General features: G+C 35.1%; 1 protein-coding gene and 1 long non-coding RNA gene across 2 annotated transcripts; one reads left to right on the top strand and one right to left on the bottom strand.

Moving 5' to 3' along the window:
* The first annotated feature begins 3,867 nt into the window (after positions 1-3,867).
* On the top strand, positions 3,868-6,518 carry LOC149409296 (uncharacterized). Its single transcript, XM_089650009.1, has one exon. The coding sequence runs from the start codon at positions 4,366-4,368 to the stop codon at positions 6,487-6,489; it is 2,124 nt and encodes a 707-aa protein (XP_089506135.1). The 5' UTR covers positions 3,868-4,365; the 3' UTR covers positions 6,490-6,518.
* A 9,420-nt stretch (positions 6,519-15,938) lies between these two features.
* LOC149409295 (uncharacterized) lies at positions 15,939-18,774 on the bottom strand. Its single transcript, XR_016305229.1, has 3 exons — positions 18,653-18,774; positions 16,591-16,731; positions 15,939-16,468 (listed from the first exon to the last, which is right to left on the bottom strand). It is a non-coding gene; the product is annotated as an uncharacterized LOC149409295 (long non-coding RNA).
* Between the last annotated feature and the right edge of the window lie 1,279 nt (positions 18,775-20,053).

The raw sequence follows: 20,053 nt of genomic DNA, 5'->3' as shown, positions 1-20,053 counted from the left end.
ATTGGAGCGTTCAAAATAATTTATTTTTAAATGTAGTAAAGTACAAAACCTTGACTTTCTTCAGAAACAAAAATCCTGTTTTATTTGAATATTCCATCAATAACATAGCTTTAGAAAGAGTCACGGAAATGAGAGATCTTGGAATTATTTTGGACGAAAAACGTTTCACCAATCATGTCCATCAAATTGTGAACAAAGGTATGAAAACACTAGGCTTCGTATTAAGAACAACTAAAAACTTTAATTCTTTACAAGCCATTAAACTATTATACGTATCTCTAGTAAGAAGTCTAATTGAATATAACTCAGTAGTTTGGTCTCCATCTTACAAAATTCACATTAACAACATTGAGCGAATACAAAAAAATTTTCTACGTTTTATAAATTTTTAATTAAATATCCCTGTCGAAGACTTAAAATACAATTTCTTATTAAATACTCTAAAAATACATACATTAGAAGATAGACGTAAAATAAACGATTTAACGTTCTTATTCAAAATACTTAACTCTAAATTCGACTGTTGTGAACTCCTGCAACTTATAAACATACATACACCCACAGTAACAACACGACACAATACAATATTCTACAGCAGCACACATAAGCGTAAATACATTGCCCACTCTCCGATACAACGACTTCACACCATGGGAAATCATTACTTGGGTGATGTTGACATATTCAATACCAACTTGGCAAGTTTTGTGGATCACTTAAAACATTTATTTCAACAATACTGTGGCGTCGAGAAAAATCTAGATTAAATAATTAATTATAAACCGCTCGACCTACTTAGTATCTACTCCCAAATTATGTACCTGCAGTCCAAGTCGCATCGTAAACAGAGCAACCTACGTACTACAAGCAGACAAACAATAAACAAACTCGCGACAATACTATCGCGCAGTCAGTCTGGGACATTACGAGAACTCGCCAGAAAGTTCGAGTCGACGGCCTATGCATAATTGCCGCGCTATCGAAGGTTCCTGAAACATACAGTCTGTGCGAGTGCCTAGGATTTAGTTGCCGTCCATCTACCTACTGCTACCGTCGGCCGTGTAGTATAAATATGCCCGACGCAGCGAGTCAGTCAGTCAGTTATCTATCAGCCGTCAGTTAAATCAACGAGTGATCACCCGCGCTCTTCTTACTAGCGCGAAGGACAACGTACCGGCTTCGCCTGTACCATCATGGACTCTATCGGGACATCATCTTAGCGCCTTGTCCAGATCGCCATTCCTGGCAAGCGCTACTCGGATTACAAGCGCCCTGGTTCCAGTGTATCTGACCAGCGCTTCTTCCACGTCACCATGACCACCACGAGGACACGCAGCATCCTCACTGGTCACGCCACTCCCGTTCAACCGCCTACAAGGTCCGCCGCACCTTCGGCCGTCTCCTCAGCACTGGAGTGCCTGAAGACCTACGTTCTTCGCCAGTGCCTGACCTTCATCGAGTCCCGGTCACCAGCGCCCGGCGTCGACTCACTGACCCGCGCCTGACCAGCACATCATCGCAGCAACCGGAGTATTCATCATCTGTCCTACATCATCTCCTCGTCCCGGCAACTGACTCAATAAACACTGTGACCTTCACGACACGCCTTTCATTTCGTGCCTCTCTCACCTGATCCCCAAAATACTCCTAAACACATCATGTAAACCTGCAAATAGCTGTAATTTTCTGTTTTTGTTTCTTGTGTTTGTATGACTTGTTGCATAGCTTTTATCAAATGTAATTTTTTTTTGTAACTTTTAAAGTATCTGTCAAATTAAAATTATGTAAACTACCAACCGTGTAAAAGCCCTCTGGGCGTTAAATAAATAAATAAATAAAATTATAAGCCCCGCGAGCATAACTTGGATAGTGAAGATCCTAAACAAACCCAGCTTAAAATGGCTCTAACGGTCACATTGACCGCGGCGGTCTTTGTAGGTATAAATCATTATTTATATATATATATATATATATATATATATAAATATATATATAAATTTTGTAATTATTTTTTTTATTTTTAATAATATGCTTACATGGTACATAATTCATTTTACATCTTGGGTCTTTTTACTACTCTTCCATTGAATGCATTTGCTTGTGTATGGAAGGGGAGTGTACATAAATGTTGTTGTTAGTTAGTATTTAAATTATTCATTGTACATAAAATGTATTTTTAAAGTGTCTCTTGACAGAGAGCTGTATGACGGCCGGCATAGTCCAGTGGTAACGCATTGGACTGCCATTTTCGAAGGTCGCGGGTTCGAACCCGGCGTGCGCAAATAAATTTTATTTGATTAATTTGTGTTATTTCACAATTAATTAATTAAAATAATATATAGTATATTTGCCGAACGTTCCAGAGTGGAAGATACTACCAGTATCGCCCTGGTGTAAGACCACCATTCAGAATTGAAACGTTGCTCCAAATGGCTTTAGCCGTGTTTAGTGACTAGATCTGAACAGCCAGGTACTTTCCCACCTTCCTCTTTCCCTTCCTCTTACCTTCAGCCTCGCAACATCCCCCAATTGGGGATGCCATAGTCTCACTGGCTCCAGACGGGAGCAGTTGGGACTCTTGTGAGGTATTCACTATAAAAAAATAAAAAAATTGGGTTTTATCATTAATGCTTCTGATTTCTTCTGGTAGACGATTGAAAAAAGTTCTTCCCTGGTAAGTATAATGATCTTGTGCAAAAGACGTATTTAGTTTTGGTCATAAAAAAACATGTCTAAGTCGCGTTCTGTTTTCATTTAAAAATTGATATTTATCTTTTTCTTTTATAATTTGGATTAGTGAGTTTTTAAAATATAGGTCTTTAAATGTAGGTACTTGAAATTCTTCAAACAGGCGTTCTGTTGGGTAGTCAAAGGATTTTTTAATATAATTTTAATAATTGTTCTTTGTATAATTTCAATTGGAAGAAGGTTACATTTATACGCGGATCCCCAACTAATAATAGCGTATTGTAAAGTGGATTGAACAAGGCATGGTAAATTAAATATAAATTTTTTATCGACAGAAAGTTTCTAATTCTTAAAATATATATATATTTATATATATTAATTTTCTAATTTTGTTTACTACTTGACATATTTGTTCCTTCCATTTCAGATTTTTATCAATAATTACTCCTAGATATTTAATTTTATTTGTTGTTTTTAGTACTGTACAGTGTGATTTGCAATAGTTTTGGCTGTGAATTTTAGTATTATTATGTATGAAAATGTTAAAATTTTTAGGAGTATCATTTGTATGGATTGCAAATGGAATTACAAATGTCTTTTCATTATTAAGTGACAGTAAATAAGTGTCAAAAAAATTCTTGAGCGTGTTGATGTCTTCTGTGGCCTTTAGTTCTACTTTTTCCCAAGTCTTATCACTTATTATTAATACTGTATCATCAGCGTATGACGTAATTTGACCATGTAAAGGTTGAAAAAAAATATCGTTTACATATATAGTAAATAGAATTGGTCCAAGCACTGTACCTTGGGGGATTCCAAAGCTTGTAATCTCTTGATCACTATTAACACGATTGATTTTTACTACTTGAGGACGGTTTTTTAAGTAGTCGGTGATCCATTTAATCGCGTTGCCTTTTATGCCGATATTATTCATTTTTTTTAATAGCATCTCATGGGATATGCTATCGAATGCCTTTCTAAGGTCAATAAATATACCCGCACATTTTTTACTTTTATGTATCGATTCGGAAATGTATGAAGGGTGAGTGATACAGCTATTGGCCCTGCTACAGCAATGGGCCTTTTCAAATTTGAAACCATATAATAAGACTTACGGCGTCTCTATCACATAGCATCCTTCGTAAAAATGTAGTGTTATCCTTGTCTTTCACTCACAAGTTCAATATTTTACCACCATGCGGCGCTAGAGTAGTTAATGACGTCTTCTCGAAGTGTCTGCTAATTTTGCTGTCATTTCTTAACATTTTGTTAAGGTATTTTGTTTGGGTTATTTAGATATAATAGTCAGAAAATGTGTTTTTTTGTGATTCCTTCTGATTTTATGTGTAAATGCTTTATTGTTAGTGTAGTTGCTGTCATTTTTATTCATTTTTAGGTTAAAATTGGCGGTTTTATGTGGGTGTCTAATAACTGTCACTTCAAAATATACAATCTATAGTTATTAGCCCCCCCGGCCAATTACTATGATTTTTGTGAAAAAATGAATTTGGTTTATTTTCACAATGGACGAATAATGCGAAAAAACGGCTTCGCTGTGTAAATTTGAAGTAAATCAGACAACAAATAACAGCAATTGGCCGGGTGGCCAATTACTGGGTTAAAGACCTGCCAATTACTATATCATTTTTTTTCCTCAATTTCAGTTGTTCGCCCATCATGCCAAAAATACCAAAGTATACGGTCAAACAACTAGATAAGGCCACTGAAGAAATAAGGAGTGGAGTAGCACTGCGGGTTGCTTCGAAAAAGTATGGAATACCTAGAGCTACTTTACAATTTAGATTAAAAAATCCCACTACCAAATCCCAATTTGGACCAAAACCGATACTTTCTCAAATGGAAGAGCGAGACCTCGAATATTGGCTATGCGATCTATCTAGAAAAGGTTTTCCTCGAAAAAAGGATGACGTATTGAACAGTGTTCAATCTTTTCTCAATGAGAATCCTGGTCCAAATCCCTTCATCAATAATAGACCAGGAAAAGGTTGGATGAAAGCCTTTTTAAGGCGTCATCCAAATATAGTGGCCAGAGCAAGTGAGGCAGTTTCCGGAGCTAGTTCTTGCGTATCTGAAAAAGACACAAGAAAATGGTTCTCACAGATTAAAGACTATATTTACGAAAAGGGACTTAATCTTGTTTTAAAGGACGCCTCGCGAATTTTTAATGCAGATGAGTCAGGTTTTCAGACATGTCCATCCAGTGGTCGGGTATTTGCAAACAAGGGAGACAAAAACATTTATGCAATCGATAAGGGAAATGCAAAAGAAAGCCTAACTGTAATGTTTACATTTTCTGCTGATGGAAAAACAAACCTCCCTATGATAATCTACCCATACAAACGGATACCTGAAAGAATTGGTATCACAGTTCCTAAAGAATGGGGCGTCGGTCGCAGTGATTCAGGCTGGATGACTACAGAAGTATTTTACGATTATATTAAACATGTTTTCCACCCTTACTTAGTACTCAACAAAATTAAACTGCCAGTCATATTATTTGTTGATGGTCACAAATCTCATCTATCATATGAAGTAAGTTTACTGTGCAATCAATTACAGATAGAAATTATTGCACTATATCCTAATGCAACGCGGATTCTACAACCAGCTGACGTCTCTGTGTTTGGACCTGTAAAGCAAATGTGGAAAAAAGCAGTTCGAGAGTGGAATGTGGAAAATCCCGACGAAATTGTTTCCAAATCTAATTTTTCAAGCATATTAAAAACTGTGGTTGATAATATAAAACCAGAATATTTGGTCAATGGTTTCAGGACATGCGGATTGCATCCTTTTAATCCAGACGCCATAGATTACACTAAATGTCTTGCCAATGGATCTCCGCAAATAAAAGATAGTGGTTCAAATACGCAACTAAAAACTATGGGGTACGACATGTTTTGCAAAATTGTTGGATCAGATAATATTCATAAATTTCAAACTTTTAGGGAAGTTGTAGGCCCGGAAAATAACACAAAAGAATTTCATGCATTGTTTAAAATGTGGAATTTTTTTAACAATAATAATATTAATGAAACTGGCACAGAAAACGAAAATAATAATATGGATTCCATTACGCTTTGTAACCAAGAATCTGTATCAAATCCTAATACAGGGGAAGATAGTGAAGAGCATCGAAATGTAGATCGAATTTCTAATGTTCCTGGTGATATAAAAGAATTAAAAGAATACCTATTCCGCCCCAAGGAACCTGCAAGAAAGGGAAAGAGGGATACTGAAAAGAGTCCATATGCTGTTTCGTCAAGGCACTACCAAGAATGTTTGGAAAATAAAGCAAGGCAAAAAAAGCTTAAAGATGACGAAAAAAATAGCAAAAGGGAAAAGAGGCAAGAACTTCAAGACTCCAAGAAAAGAAAAATACTGGAAGAGAAAGGAAAGAAAAACAGTAAGAAAATTAAAAATAATCCAATTACTCTATCTACAACAACCAATAATGAGAAGTCCGATCCAGCATCGGCTCAAACTTCAAAGTCTCATCCTGCAAATGACGGTGATTTCATTATTAATGAAAAAGAATGTCGTATGTGTAGGAGACATATTAAAACAGATTCTTACCTAAAGTGCGAAGATTGCAAAGAACACTTCCATGACACTTGTGTACCTAAAAAACACGTTCACCATGTCCCTGATAAAGAAAACGGCGACATGTTCTTATGTCATATGTGTTTCATGGTAGCTGGTGATCAGTCCGACACAATGTCAGAAGACACAGTGTGCTCCGACATGATGGGCACAGAATATATTCTAAAATTACTAAACTAAATCTAGCAGCACTTGTTATCATTCGCCTTTTTCCCTCTTTTGTTCATGTAGTACGGTCTTGTACCTTTTGATTTTGTATTTTTATTATTAAACTTACTTTTTATTGCAATAACATGTTTTATTATATTACATAAAAACTAAAGAACTTCACTAAAGAAAGTAGATAATAAGTTCACTTATTCAGGGATTAAAAGCACAATCTCTTTTAACATATTGGGGGGCCAATTACTATAGAAGGTCAGGGCCATTAACTGCGCCAAAGGGGCCAATAGCTGTATTCTGTCCCTTTTTTCATTTCATAAATATTATAAAAATATATGTCAATGTACGAGGAAAACTAATTATCAATACACGTTAAGAAATAAATTACCTACCTCTAGGTGTAAATGATTTAAAAAAATGTTATTTATTGAGACAAAAAAACGATGTTGAAGTTGAAAATTTTCTTAAACGGCCAATAGCTGTATCATTCACCCAAGTTACTTTTTTTTTTTTTTTTTTTTTTTCTATTTTTGAGACCGATAATTTGTGGTGGAATTCCATTATAATATATTATAATAAAACAAATAAAAAACTTAATTCCACTTAATTTTATTTTGACCGTAACCGGTTTCAGCTCGTCAAAGCCATCTTCAGACTGGTCCAGTCACTGGTACGGTCAAAATAAAATTAAGTGGAATAAAGTTTTTTATTTGTTTTATTATAATATAGTATGAAGTTACGTTAGCAATAGCATCTTGTGTGCTGAGAGATTTTATAAAGCCAAACTGGTTTTTGTGTAATATTTTATTATTATCTCGAAAATTTACCAATTGTTTTCTTACTATTTTTTCAAAGATCTTTCCTATATTAGAAATAAGACATATTGGGCGATAATTCGTTGCTTGATGTGGATCTCCAGATTTGTAAATTTGTGAGATTATTGTGGTTTTGTAGTTCATTGGAAAAATTCCATTTGTTAAACTTAAGTTTATTAAATGAGTGATAGGTTTTATTAAGTGAGGTTTCATAGTTTTTAATGTGTGTGTTGTAATAGAATCAATACCGGGAGATGAACCTCCTTTCATATTTTCTATTATTTTCGTAATTTCACGTCCTGTTGTTGTTTCAAACATTGAAAGTATATTACGTTTCTGTATATTTTTATTTTTATGGTTTTCTTGGTTTGAAGGCTTATGAATATTTTTCGCAAGATTTTTCCCAACATTTGCAAAGAAGGAATTAAATATGTTTGCACATTGTTTAGGCTGTATATTGGCATCTATAATTTATTTATCATGTTCAATGTACTTAATGTTTTGTGTTTTTTTTGTATTTTCTATGGCGAAATTAACAGTTTTCCACATTTGTTTAAGGTTATTTTCTGAAGATAATATTTTATTTTTAAAATACTCTTCTTTACTTTTTTAATATAAGATGTTAATTTATTTTTATATTTTTTGTAGAAAATATATGCTTTTTCATCTTGGGGATTTTTTAAAGTTATTTTGTAAAGTTTTTCTTTATTTCTGATAGATATAATAAGTACTTTGGTAATCCAAGACTTTAAACATCTTAATTTTGATTTTATGTGTGTTGTTATCTCAGTTGTCAAATTTTTAATGTGTTGTGACATAATATTTTCGAAGTTAGTCGAACAAATTTCAGTATCATCACTGTTTAAAACATTATTCCAATCTTCCTTTTTTAATTTTTCAGAGAGAATAGTCATATCTATTGTTGATTTTTTGGTTATTAAATTATGTTTTTTATGTTTAATATTATTATTATACAGAAGTAAGCATGAGTGATGATCAGTTATGTTAGTTTTCCAAACATTTGATTTAATTTTGTGAAGATCTTTAATGTTTACATTTGTCCAAATGTGGTCTAAACATGATGGAGTATGTTCTTTTATTTCCCTAGTATTTTTATTTATGCAAGATATAAAATTTTGTTCAGTCATACAATTGATGTATTCATTTTTGTTATTATTTTCTATTTTTTCATTCATATTAACGTTAAAATCTCCTACGACGAAGCAAAGTTTATTTTTTAATTTTAATAATATGTATTTGATGTCATTTATAAACGTAATAATACTCGAGCCATGCGTTCTATAGATAGCTATTAGATAGTATATTGATTTGCCGAGTTTGAAATGTACTTCGATGCAGTTTACTAAGTGTATTGGATGTTCTATTATGTTAACAATACTAAATTTATTGCTTGCAAATATTATTATTCCCGAATTTTTATTGATGTCCACTTTGGTAGAAATATAGTTGTACTCAGGTAAGTGATAAGACGGTGATTCAGCGTTCATAAATGTTTTGGATAACACTATGAAGTCCGGTTTTTAATTAAATTATTTATTTTTAGAATTAATTCATCTAATTTTTTTTGAATGCTACGGATGTTTATGTGCATAATAATTATATCATTGATGTTTTTAGAAATAATTTTGTTACACGAATCGGTACATATACATTCATATTCTTGAATTTTAATATTTAACTCTAATTCGTTACTTAAGAAATCATCCATTTAATGCATTTTCGGTTGTATTTTACAAAATTATTTATAAATTTTTATTCAATGTCGTAGTTAATTCTTTCTTTGGCTAATTTTAGCATGTAAGATCGGAACTTACATGTTTCGCTGTTTGTTCGGAGGTCTACTTCATTCATTTTACTGTTCAAGGAGTTTATTTCTTTCTTCTTGTTAGCTGAGTTGCAGTTAGCGCATTTGGGTGGCAGTTCCAGGGATTTACACTCGGAGATGGGATGATCTTCTGAACAGTGCTTGCATGTTGGTTTATTCATTCTATTGTAGCATTTTTGTGCTGTGTGTCCAAATCTTTGACAGTGGAAACATTGGGTAAGAGGACTGCAGTCTTCTACATAGATTCTCATGAATCCTAGATGAATTTTTTTTATTAATAAGATGTAGTCTCATTTCAGGATTTGTTTGTAAGACGCTATTCAGTTGAGCCAGCTCGTCATTGACCATTGTTTGCCATCTTCAAGTACATAATATAGTTTCCAGTTGCTAAACTTTTTTGCTTATTGTTAGGAAGCTTTGTAGATGCACGCACAGATGGCAGTGCATAGAGCTTGCGGGGAAGTCCGCAATATGGAGCCAGTTGCCAGTTGTCGCCATGGACAATGCGAAGTCTCTCAGACAATCTCACTGGCCCAGATTCCAATTAGCAAGCTTCTAGTTAGGTCGACTAACGAGTCACCAATATAATACGCGGAGTATTAATAAATCGCTGATTGATTTTAACGAACCTATTATTTATAAAACTCCTTCCAAGATGAGTTGGAGACTGTTTATACGAACACAACACTTATATTATTTGATATTTTTATACCTAGCTGTTTTGTTGCAAAGTATATTTGCGACTAAAAAGGACGTCCCAAGCGAAGAAAATCTGTAAACATTGAAAGGAATTAAAAAGATAAATCAAAACAATTCAAAAATATTATTAACTGTTAAAATATTATTATTTATTAGCTCAAAAACATATTTTTTCACATAGACGAAACATAAATATCATTGTTGTATCGGAATTTAACAATATTACCGGTGCAGGCCTTATTATGGTACAAAATATTGATTCAACATATATCGAGTCTGATTATAAAAGGAAAGTGGAACATGAATATAATACAAGGTTTACAAAGAATGAAGGAATGCTTGTTCCAAAATATAATAATAAATACGGACGGCGAACCCTAGAGTTTAACGTGCCAAAAATGCTTAACATGTTACCCATTAATATACAAAAATTGCGATTCCACAAATAGATTGAGATATATGCTGAAACAATGGTTACTAAATGTTATATTCATGTAAACTTCTCCCAACCGTCTGGAGCCAGTGAAACTATGGCATCCCCAATTGGATTATTTCGTGAGGCTGGCTATTCAGATCAGGTTACCAAACATGCTCATATGGTACATGTTAATGGCTAAAGCCATTTCTAGCAACCTTTCAATTCTGAATAGTGGTCTTATTTTAGGGAAATACTGAAAGTATCTTCTAGTTTAGAACGTTCTGCAAATATACTGTAAGAATTTGTATCTTAATATGCAGTAGAATGTTAAATAATAGTCTGTATAACTGTTTAAAAATAAAATTTCTATTGATTGATAACATTATTACCATATTTTTAGGTTTTGTTTCCACGGAAAACGTCATATTTGGTTTTCATTTTACGTTTCGTTTTTTTATACTTTCGTTTTAGATTTAAGTTTTTTCGTTTTAAAGATGTATGCTAATTTTATATTTATTTGTTTCATGACGTATATGTGCCAAATTACCATAACCATCAATTTGGGAAACGGGTACTGATTCTGGTACCGTCGCTCCGGAGGCATTTATCGGATAACGAACACCTAGTTTAAAAATCCAGTAATGCTAAGACATAAAACTACTATGCGACTGTCTATGTCCGCCATTAGAAAAGGGCAGCCACATAAGCTATCTAGACATAGAAATCTATAAAAATCTCAAATGGATAGAATATATAAACTGTACAACTAAAGAATTAAAAAAACAATCAAAAACGTTCTTGACAAAAGAGAACTCATCAAAATGTACATGGTCATATGTCAATCTTTATTATAATATGGAATAATTGGATGGGGAAGTGCAAATGACGCCACTTTAAATTTCTAATTATAACGCAAAAAGCCATCTTAAACATACTACTCGAAGAACCTATCAGAACTTGCCTAACAAAATCAATAGATCCTTCAATAAAAAATACATCCAACAAGAAAAAAAACAAACAACTTTTGGACAATGAAATTTCATATACTACGGAATAAAACATTAGTATACAAGTCTCCTACAAGAAACAAACAAATGTCAATATATTCAATGCGTTCATAAAAAAAGGATCCGGAACACAGGGAGACATGAAATTGACAGAACATTGCAACCAAACGCAGACTTATTGAAGTGAGATAAATAAATAGATTACATTAGATGAGATGATATTAAAAAAAATAATGAATATGTTTTAAGTCTTACCCAACATGGAAAATACCAGTGGGGAAAACATTATGAAATACAATTATGGTAAAAATTATATGTTTACATAAATATAAGTCACCCCAAAATTTCGCTACTCGGAGTGAGTGTTTGTCTTGATCTTGGCAGTGAGTGCGTCTGCCCACCTTCAACGTCGCGGGAAGACAGTGGTTGAAGGAGACCCTTTGACCTCTCCAACAGGACCCATTCCTACCCACCCCTTATTCCTGTTTCCTGCCTAGACCACCACATCCTTTATTTCCTTAAAAAGACCCTCCACTCAGCATCCCTTAACCCATTACCTCCATGACGATGTCTGTAGGCATCAAAAAAATAGATGAAAAGTATGATTTTTTTTTCACTGTGAATAAAGCTAAATCCCACCAAGTTGTTATGCAGCATTTACAGATTGTTATGTGAGCTTTCAATAATTAACATAATTTAATACATTTTATTAATTATTCTATTTTTAATATTTTTTTTACTAAAGCCCTGAAAATAGACCCAATTTGAAAAAAAAAAAAAAAATTAAAACGGAAAAAAATAAAACATGTGTGAATCACATATTGTTATCAAAAGATGAAATAGTCGACAACACTGTTTCAACATAGTATTATATGCATAAGATGACCGCTGGATGTCACTGAAATCTGGTGATGCCTGCGCGCAACGTTTGGAGGTTAGCTGTGACAGTGTTTTCATATGTTTTTGTTTAGCTTGCCTTCAAATAATTCGGTTTGTTGTGTTTTTATGGGTGATTTTTATTAAAAATCAGTTAGTCTGCAGTTTTCGGATATTTTTAAACAGAGAATGTTGATGAACAGGCGGACGAAGAGCTGATTGACGATGATTTGATGGCATATCACGACTTGACTGGAATTAGCCTTCGACCTCCTCTGGTGCGAGTCGTAATACCTTGCGAATATCTATTTCAAATGCACCACCAGCCAAAAAATTAAAACTACAGTAAACTGTTGCGTTCTTGAACCGCTAAATGTGGTGCATAAAGATATGTACGAAAAGCTGAAGTCTTATAATGCTTTTCAAGTGTTTTAATTATTCTTTGATGACGAAGTGATTCAGTTTTTTCTTGAGAGGATGATCAAATACGCTCGATTTAAAACCAATACCAAATTTCAGTAAGATATATACGAATTGAAGCGTTTTCTTGGTTTCTGTGTTGACCGGCTACAATACATTGCCATCTACCACAAATTATTATTCGTCTGACCCGACCTTGGGTGTAAGCGTCATCAAAAAAGGAACCAACGTCCACATTTCGAGCTTATAAAGCGCCATATACATTTTTGCGATAGCAACAATCTAGATATAACCGACAGAATGTCTAAGGTATGATAATGACTAACGTTCCATCTTTATTTGTATTTGATGTTTTTGGACACAAACTTCGACGAGCAAATGGTGCCATATTTCGGTCGACATTATTGCAAGATGTACATTAAGAAGAAGTTGGCTACGAGATTTGGTGTCTTGCTTCCTCCGAAGGCTACCTGTTTCCAAGCAATGCCATATTCCTGAACATCTGATACATATGACCCCGTATTAGGTCAAAGATTATCCTTCGTACTGTCTATGATGGAATATATAGAGTTCCCGCGCGCCATGAGTTATTTATGGACAATTTCTTCACATCTCACCATTTGATGTGTATCCTGAAGGATAAAAGAATGTGCGCTACTGGCATATGTAATCCAGTTCGCTTTCCTAACCTTGAAGCTTCAGGCAAGTTGAAGACGGGAAAGTAATTGCCTAAAGGTAACATTTTCTTCCATATTTCCCTTGCGCATAGCGAACATTTACCTAGCAGGTGAATTTGATGCGGTGGTAGACGTAGAAAGCCAAATCCTCGTATGCCGTTGGTTAGGACAACCGTGAAGTAACAGTGGCCACGAACTATGATCGAATGGAGCCAGTAAGTCAAGTGCAGAGTTGGAAGAAATTGAAGAAAGACAAAAAAGGCAAAATTTTGAAGGAAGCATGCAAAAAATCGGTTGCCCAGCGTGGCAACACGAAATTATAATTTGGGAATGGGTGGAGTAGACTTCCATGATAATGGTATACAAAATTATCGGGTCAACATTCGGTCAAAGAAGTGGTACTGGCCTTTATTTGCATCTTGCCTGAGCAGCACTCTTTTAAATGGATGGAAGTTGCTATGCTTCTTTAGGAAGTACGAGCATGATATGGGAAACCAAATGACTAGGCGACAGAGAAAACCTCCCCAGAAGGCATTCCGTGTGGAGGTTACCCGTACTCTTTTATTGTCTTTTCCAAATCAGGTCAATGCCGAATTTGGAGATTCTCGTGTGAAGGAAGAAGGCCATGACGCAGAAGATGGGAATCGTGTGCGTCGAATGCAAGAATTTCATTTGACATATCGTGGCGAATCTCGAATTCGTTGTGCTCTATGTAAAGAAAAATCCAGCAGTCTATCGATGCCGGGCCTGCAACCGCGCCCTTCATTTCTACTGCTTCGAACGGTATCACTTAGAGAATAATTTGGTTAGTTTTCCTCATTCTAGAAGGTTTTTTCTGATATTGAATTTTTTGTTATTTTGTGTATTTTCCATTAATAAATTGTATTTTCATTGAATTATAAACAATGGCAACTATTTATTTTAAATTATCAATACAAATCATACAGCTTACTGCATTTTACCCATACTTGACGTAAATTTTGCTAAGGGGGGTTATCTCCAAGCGTTGCGTTTAGGCATCAGTTTTCTAGACGCTCCGGTGAGAGGGTGGGCGGGCGAAAAATTCTAAAACTGATTTTGGGCTCTCCTTAAAGTCTATACTATCGGGTTATAATGATGATTGAACTTTATAAAAATAAAAATAAATTCATGGAAGTAATGGGTTAAGTTACATTTCATATAAATTTATCCAACATCCAAGCCATATCTTAGCCTATGTGTGAAATGCTACCTGCGTAACTCTCCGTTACGGGCGTATTGCAAAAAAAAACATGAAAAAGCTTATTCTCCACTGTGAGTCAGCATGTGCCTCTTTAGATGGCCCTTTTGAGAAAATTAATTGTTGCACTAGGAACATGAAAAAGGTTTTTCTACACTGTGAGTCAGCATGTGCCTCTTAAGATCGCCCTTTCGAAAAAATAAATTGTTGCACTCGGAACATGAAAAAGGTTTTTCTCCACTGTGAGTCAGCATGTGGCTCTTCAGATTGCCACTTCGAGAACATGAATAATTGCACTCGGAACATGAAAAAGCTTTTACTCCAATGTGAGTCAGAATGTGTTTCGTCATATCGCCCCTTCGAGAACATGAATAATTGCACTCGGAACATGAAAAAGGTTTTTCTCCACTGTGAGTCAGCATGTGGCTCTTCAGATTGCCACTTCGAGAACATGAATAATTGCACTCCGAACTTGAAAAAGCTTTTTCTCCACTGTGAGTCAGCATGTGTTTCGTCATATCGCCCCTTCGAGAACATGAATAATTGCACTCGGAACATGAAAAAGGTTTTTCTCCACTGTGAGTCAGCATGTGGCTCTTCAGATTGCCACTTCGAGAACATGAATAATTGCACTCCGAACTTGAAAAAGCTTTTTCTCCACTGTGAGTCAGCATGTGTTTCGTCATATCGCCCCTTCGAGAACATGAATAATTGCACTCGAAACATGAAAAAGGTTTTTCTCCACTGTGAGTCAGCATGTGGTTCTTCAGATTGCCACTTTGAGAACATGAATAATTGCACTCGGAACATGAATAAGCTTTTTCTCCACTATGAGTCAGCATGTGTTTCTTCAGCGTGCCCGTTTGAGAAAATGAATAGTTGCATTCAGAACATGAAAAAGGTTTTTCTCCACTGTGAGTCAGCATGTGGCTCTTCAGATTTCCACTTCGAGAACATGAATAATTGCACTCGGAACATGAAAAAGGTTTTTCTCCACTGTGAGTCAGAATGTGTTTCGTCATATCGCCTCTTCGAGAACATGAATAATTGCACTCGGAACATGAAAACGCTTTTTCTCCACTGTGAGTCAGCATGTGGCTCTTCAGATTGCAACTTTGAGAACATGAATAATTGCACTCGGAACATGAAAACGCTTTCTCTCTACTGTGAGTCAGCATGTGTTTCTTCAGCGTGCCCCTTTGAGAAAATGAATAGTTGCATTCAGAACATGAAAAAGGTTTTTCTCCACTGTGAGTCGGCATGTGCCTCTTCAGCGTGCCCCTTTGAGAAAATGAATAGTTGCATTCAGAACATGAAAAAGGTTTTTCTCCACTGTGAGTCAGCATGTGGCTCTTCAGATTGCCACTTTGAGAAGATGAATAATTGCACTCTGAACATGAAAACGCTTTTTCTCCACTGTGAGTCAGCATGTGTTTCTTCAGATTGCCACTTTGAGAAGATGAATAATTGCACTCTGAACATGAAAACGCTTTTTCTCCACTGTGAGTCAGCATGTGTTTCTTCAGCGTGCCCCTTTGAGAAAATGAATAGTTGCATTCAGAACATGAAAAAGGTTTTTCTCCACTGTGAGTCAGCATGTGCCTCTTAAGATCGCCCTTTCGAAAAAATAAATTGTTGCACTCGGAACATGAAAAAGGTTTTTCTCCACTGTGAGTCAGCATGTGGCTCTTCAGATTTCCACTTCGAGGACATGAATAATTGCACTCGGAACATGAAAAAGCTTTTTCTCCACTGTGAGTCAGCATGTGTTTCGACATATCGCCCCTTCGATAACATGAAAAATTGCACTCAGAACATGAAAAAGGTTTTTCTCCACTGTGAGTCAGCATGTGTCTCTTCAGATTGCCACTTAGATAAAATGAATGGGTGCACTCAGAACATGAAAAATGTTTTTTTCCAGTATCGGTTCGTAATTGCCTTTTAAAATTCGACTTATGAGGATGGGAGTAGGTACAATGAGGAGAAGATACTTGTTTTTCCAAAGGATGCGTCTTGAGATCTGTCGAAAAAATAAAAAAATACGATTATAAAGGCTTAAAACGACTTCATATCTACACTTAGAAAGAAAGCACAAAATTCGATTGCAGAATTGTTAAATTTCAGAAAAAAAAGTGTTTTTACCGGACTGGACAATTCTTTCAAAGCATTCCTTTTTTATATCCTGCAGGTCTATGTCAATTTCCACACATGAGAATCCCCCATCATTATCTTCTCGGCGTCCGAGTTCCTCCTTGACGGTAATAGTCTCCAAATTAATGCAAGCTATAAAACAACATGTGCGTACATTGATCATCGATGTTAAACTCGTTTAAAAAAATCTTAAACTAGAAACAATAAAATAAATTATTGATTTACCCTGAAGAAGTGAGAAATAAGTGAAGAGAGTTCAAGGTTAATTTAAGAAAATTAATGAGAACGACCCCGAATGTCAGCTTCAGAAGGAATAAGCATTTGCTCTTGAGTACCTTCAGTATGGAGTAGTTTTTTAATTCAATAGCTCCAGGTACGGGGGCTCCATCGAAGCCAGAGTAAAGTTGGCCTCTCAGAAGCTGGGCGTTCTGTACAGGGCCCGCAGATACTTTAATAGAACACAACTGCTGACCCTGTACAAATCGCAAGTGCGCCCTACTGTCGAATTTGGCAGCCATCTCTGGTCCGGAGCCCCTAAGTACCTGAAAAAAACCCTTGACTCTGTGCAAAAACGGGCGGTCCGTTTGATAGACTCCCCAATCTTAACAAACGGACTGCAATCTTTAGAGCACAGGCGTCAGGTAGGTATGCTGTCCTTGTTCTATCGGTATTACAATGGAAGATGCTCTGAGGAACTAGCGTCATTGATCCCTTCGGCACCGGTGCGTAGTCGGGATACACGCCAAACGCGCGCCCAAAATTTGTACACGGTTGACATTTGTCACATGAGAACGGGTCGCTTCTACGATTCGTTCTTAAGTTCAACAGCTCGGCTGTGATTTTTCTCACAAAAAGACTTTCTCTCTCAAACACAAAAAGACTCTCCACAAAAAGACCCTCCACACAGCATCCCCAAAGATAACATAGGCCCTGAGGGAAATTATTTTCTTCAGGGCCTCCTGTGTGGAGTTAATATAAAAAAAAAATAGAATGATGTTTTCTTCCTTCAATGTGTATTTTTAACGAATGAGGATGAGGTGGAAACTTGAGGAATCGAGCACTTATTGTAAGCATTGGCGGCTTCTGTGATCGTAGGGTATGGTCACATCAAACAAATCATAAATAAACTCTTCAAAACAATACATATTTTTGTAAACAAAAGAAATATATATAAAATAAAACAATTGAAAACAATATACTTGTTATTTCGCCAAGCATTTATAAAATAAGGAATAAATGCTAGGAGAAGAGCAACAAACTGGGCTATCGATTGATTAGAAATCGCACGGAAACCGATCTGAAAGGTAATATTAAATAAAAATAGACTGACTCATACAGAGCAAATATTCAACAGTTGTGACGTACTACATATACGCCAATTATACGTTAAGACACTACTAAACTACATTTTTGTCCAAAAAAATAAATTTTAACATGCACAAAATATCACTAACAGACCAGTTAGACAAGCGTACAAAGAAAACATAAAAACTCCGACGGTAAATACAAGTTTTGGACGAATACACTATCAATACCATGCTATGAAAGCTTTCAACAGTCTAACACTTGAAAATAAAATTGAGAAAAACAAAAATAAATTCAGACACAAAATTACAAAATGGATTTAAGAACAAAAAAGAAAATATAACCAAAATTTTAAAACATAAAATAATAAAAACTATACGTAACACACAAAACTTTGGCTGTTTCCGGCAAAGATAAAAAAAAATCTGGTAAAAACTAAAATAACTGCCACTTACGAGGACAACGTTAACAAACATATAATGTACTGTCGCCATGGCAATCCAAAACGGACTTGTATTTTTATTTTTTTATTTTAGAAACAAACATTCCCGGGTTACGAATAACCTGAGAACATTGAAAAATCTCCAACTATCACCACAGTAAGCGGATAAAGTTGCTTGTGTTGTGATGGAAGACTTAGCCAGCCGAGGTATTGAACAGACTACGCCTGGGTGGGACCCAAGCGCGATGTTAACTCAGCCACCGACCGGTCTAATTCAATTTATTTAACATAAGCAATGCAACTCACTGGCTGTCTGGGTACTCTCCGCATATCGCAAACATTCCTTCTTTACATCTTGGAGGTCGAAATCCATATAAGTGTACGGCATTTCACCTCCGCCTTCTTCCTGGGGCCCTGGTTCCGTTTTGATGGAAACAGTTTCTGGATTTACTAGATCCATGGCACCGCTGTCGCAGGGTTTGGTAATTGGTAAACGACCAAACAAATATATATACCTGAAACAAACATAGTTGGAACGTAATCCTATGAGCACACGAAAGCATTTAAATTATCGATTAGCAAACAAAATTTAATAATGTTAAATACAATATTTTTTTTGCTTGTAATATTCTGTCAAAGCAATGATATCTTTTATGAAGCTGATATTTGAAATATGGGATACATATTGTGACTATCTTGACCTTGAAGTTGACACTTCATATCTGTTGATTTAATCTATAATTTAAATACTTTCGTAACACTTTTTTTAAAATGGGTTGAGGTCTAACTGATAGTTTAACCATTCCTCAGTCAATGGAGTCCCTAATTAAGATCCATCGATGGGCGTAAGTAAAGATTGATCGCTTTAGATACAGTACAGTTGTGCATTTAAGCATCCCGTAGCCAAAGTTAAAGAACAGTGTTCGATTTGGAATAACGGCCACTATCAAAATGATAATATCGATTAATATAAGCATCAGTTCTTACCAGTAACTATCACAAGCATATCATGATAAATTTAACTGAGTGGGTAAAACAGTTAAAGGGATATTAAGTAGAAGAATTACAAAGTAGAAACGAGTTGCAACGGCTGGCAATGAAAAAGTCAAAAGGCGTTATGTCAAATATATAGAAAGTAGTTTAGTTTTACATAGACAATAATAATGTCATAGACCATGGATGAAAAAAATTACCCACGGGTTCATTAATTATTCCTCTTTGGCGGCTAATAAATGCATTCATTTTGCAATTAGGTAAAGGTGGTTGGAAACCTACCATTTTATGATGGTAAAGAACCAATTCACTTTCACGGGGAAATTAATATTTTGGCCCTATCACATTCAATCTGCCAACATTAATATTTTCCTTTACGTGAACGGTACTTAAAAATGAAATTGCAACACTGAGTTTTCATCTCAAACACTTAATTATTAATTATTATAAGCAACAATTATTAGCCTGAAACACTCATCCACATTGAAAAATTTCCTGATAAAAGATATATGACGCCAACGGGAGTTAATAAAATGTAATATAATTGTAATAATTATTGCTTATAAAAATAATTGTTACCCTCTGTGATATGCATAAAAAATCTTGTCTTTAACATTAGTTTAACAAAAAATAATAATAATAATTACTAAATTATTACTTCAATTCTGTAATTTCTATGGTAAAGCCGGTCGCCAACTAGTTGTCACTTATTTG

Source organism: Hesperophylax consimilis, unplaced genomic scaffold (assembly GCF_061612785.1).
Source record: "Hesperophylax consimilis isolate HC1 unplaced genomic scaffold, BYU_Hcon_1.0 scaffold_32, whole genome shotgun sequence".
Lineage (NCBI taxonomy): Eukaryota > Metazoa > Arthropoda > Insecta > Trichoptera > Limnephilidae > Hesperophylax > Hesperophylax consimilis.
This window is presented reverse-complemented; position numbering and strand designations above follow the sequence as displayed.

Excerpts from the sequence above, each read along its gene's own strand:
- LOC149409296 (XM_089650009.1), top strand. The coding sequence starts at position 4,366 with ATGCCAAAAATACCAAAGTATACGGTCAAACAACTAGATAAGGCCACT.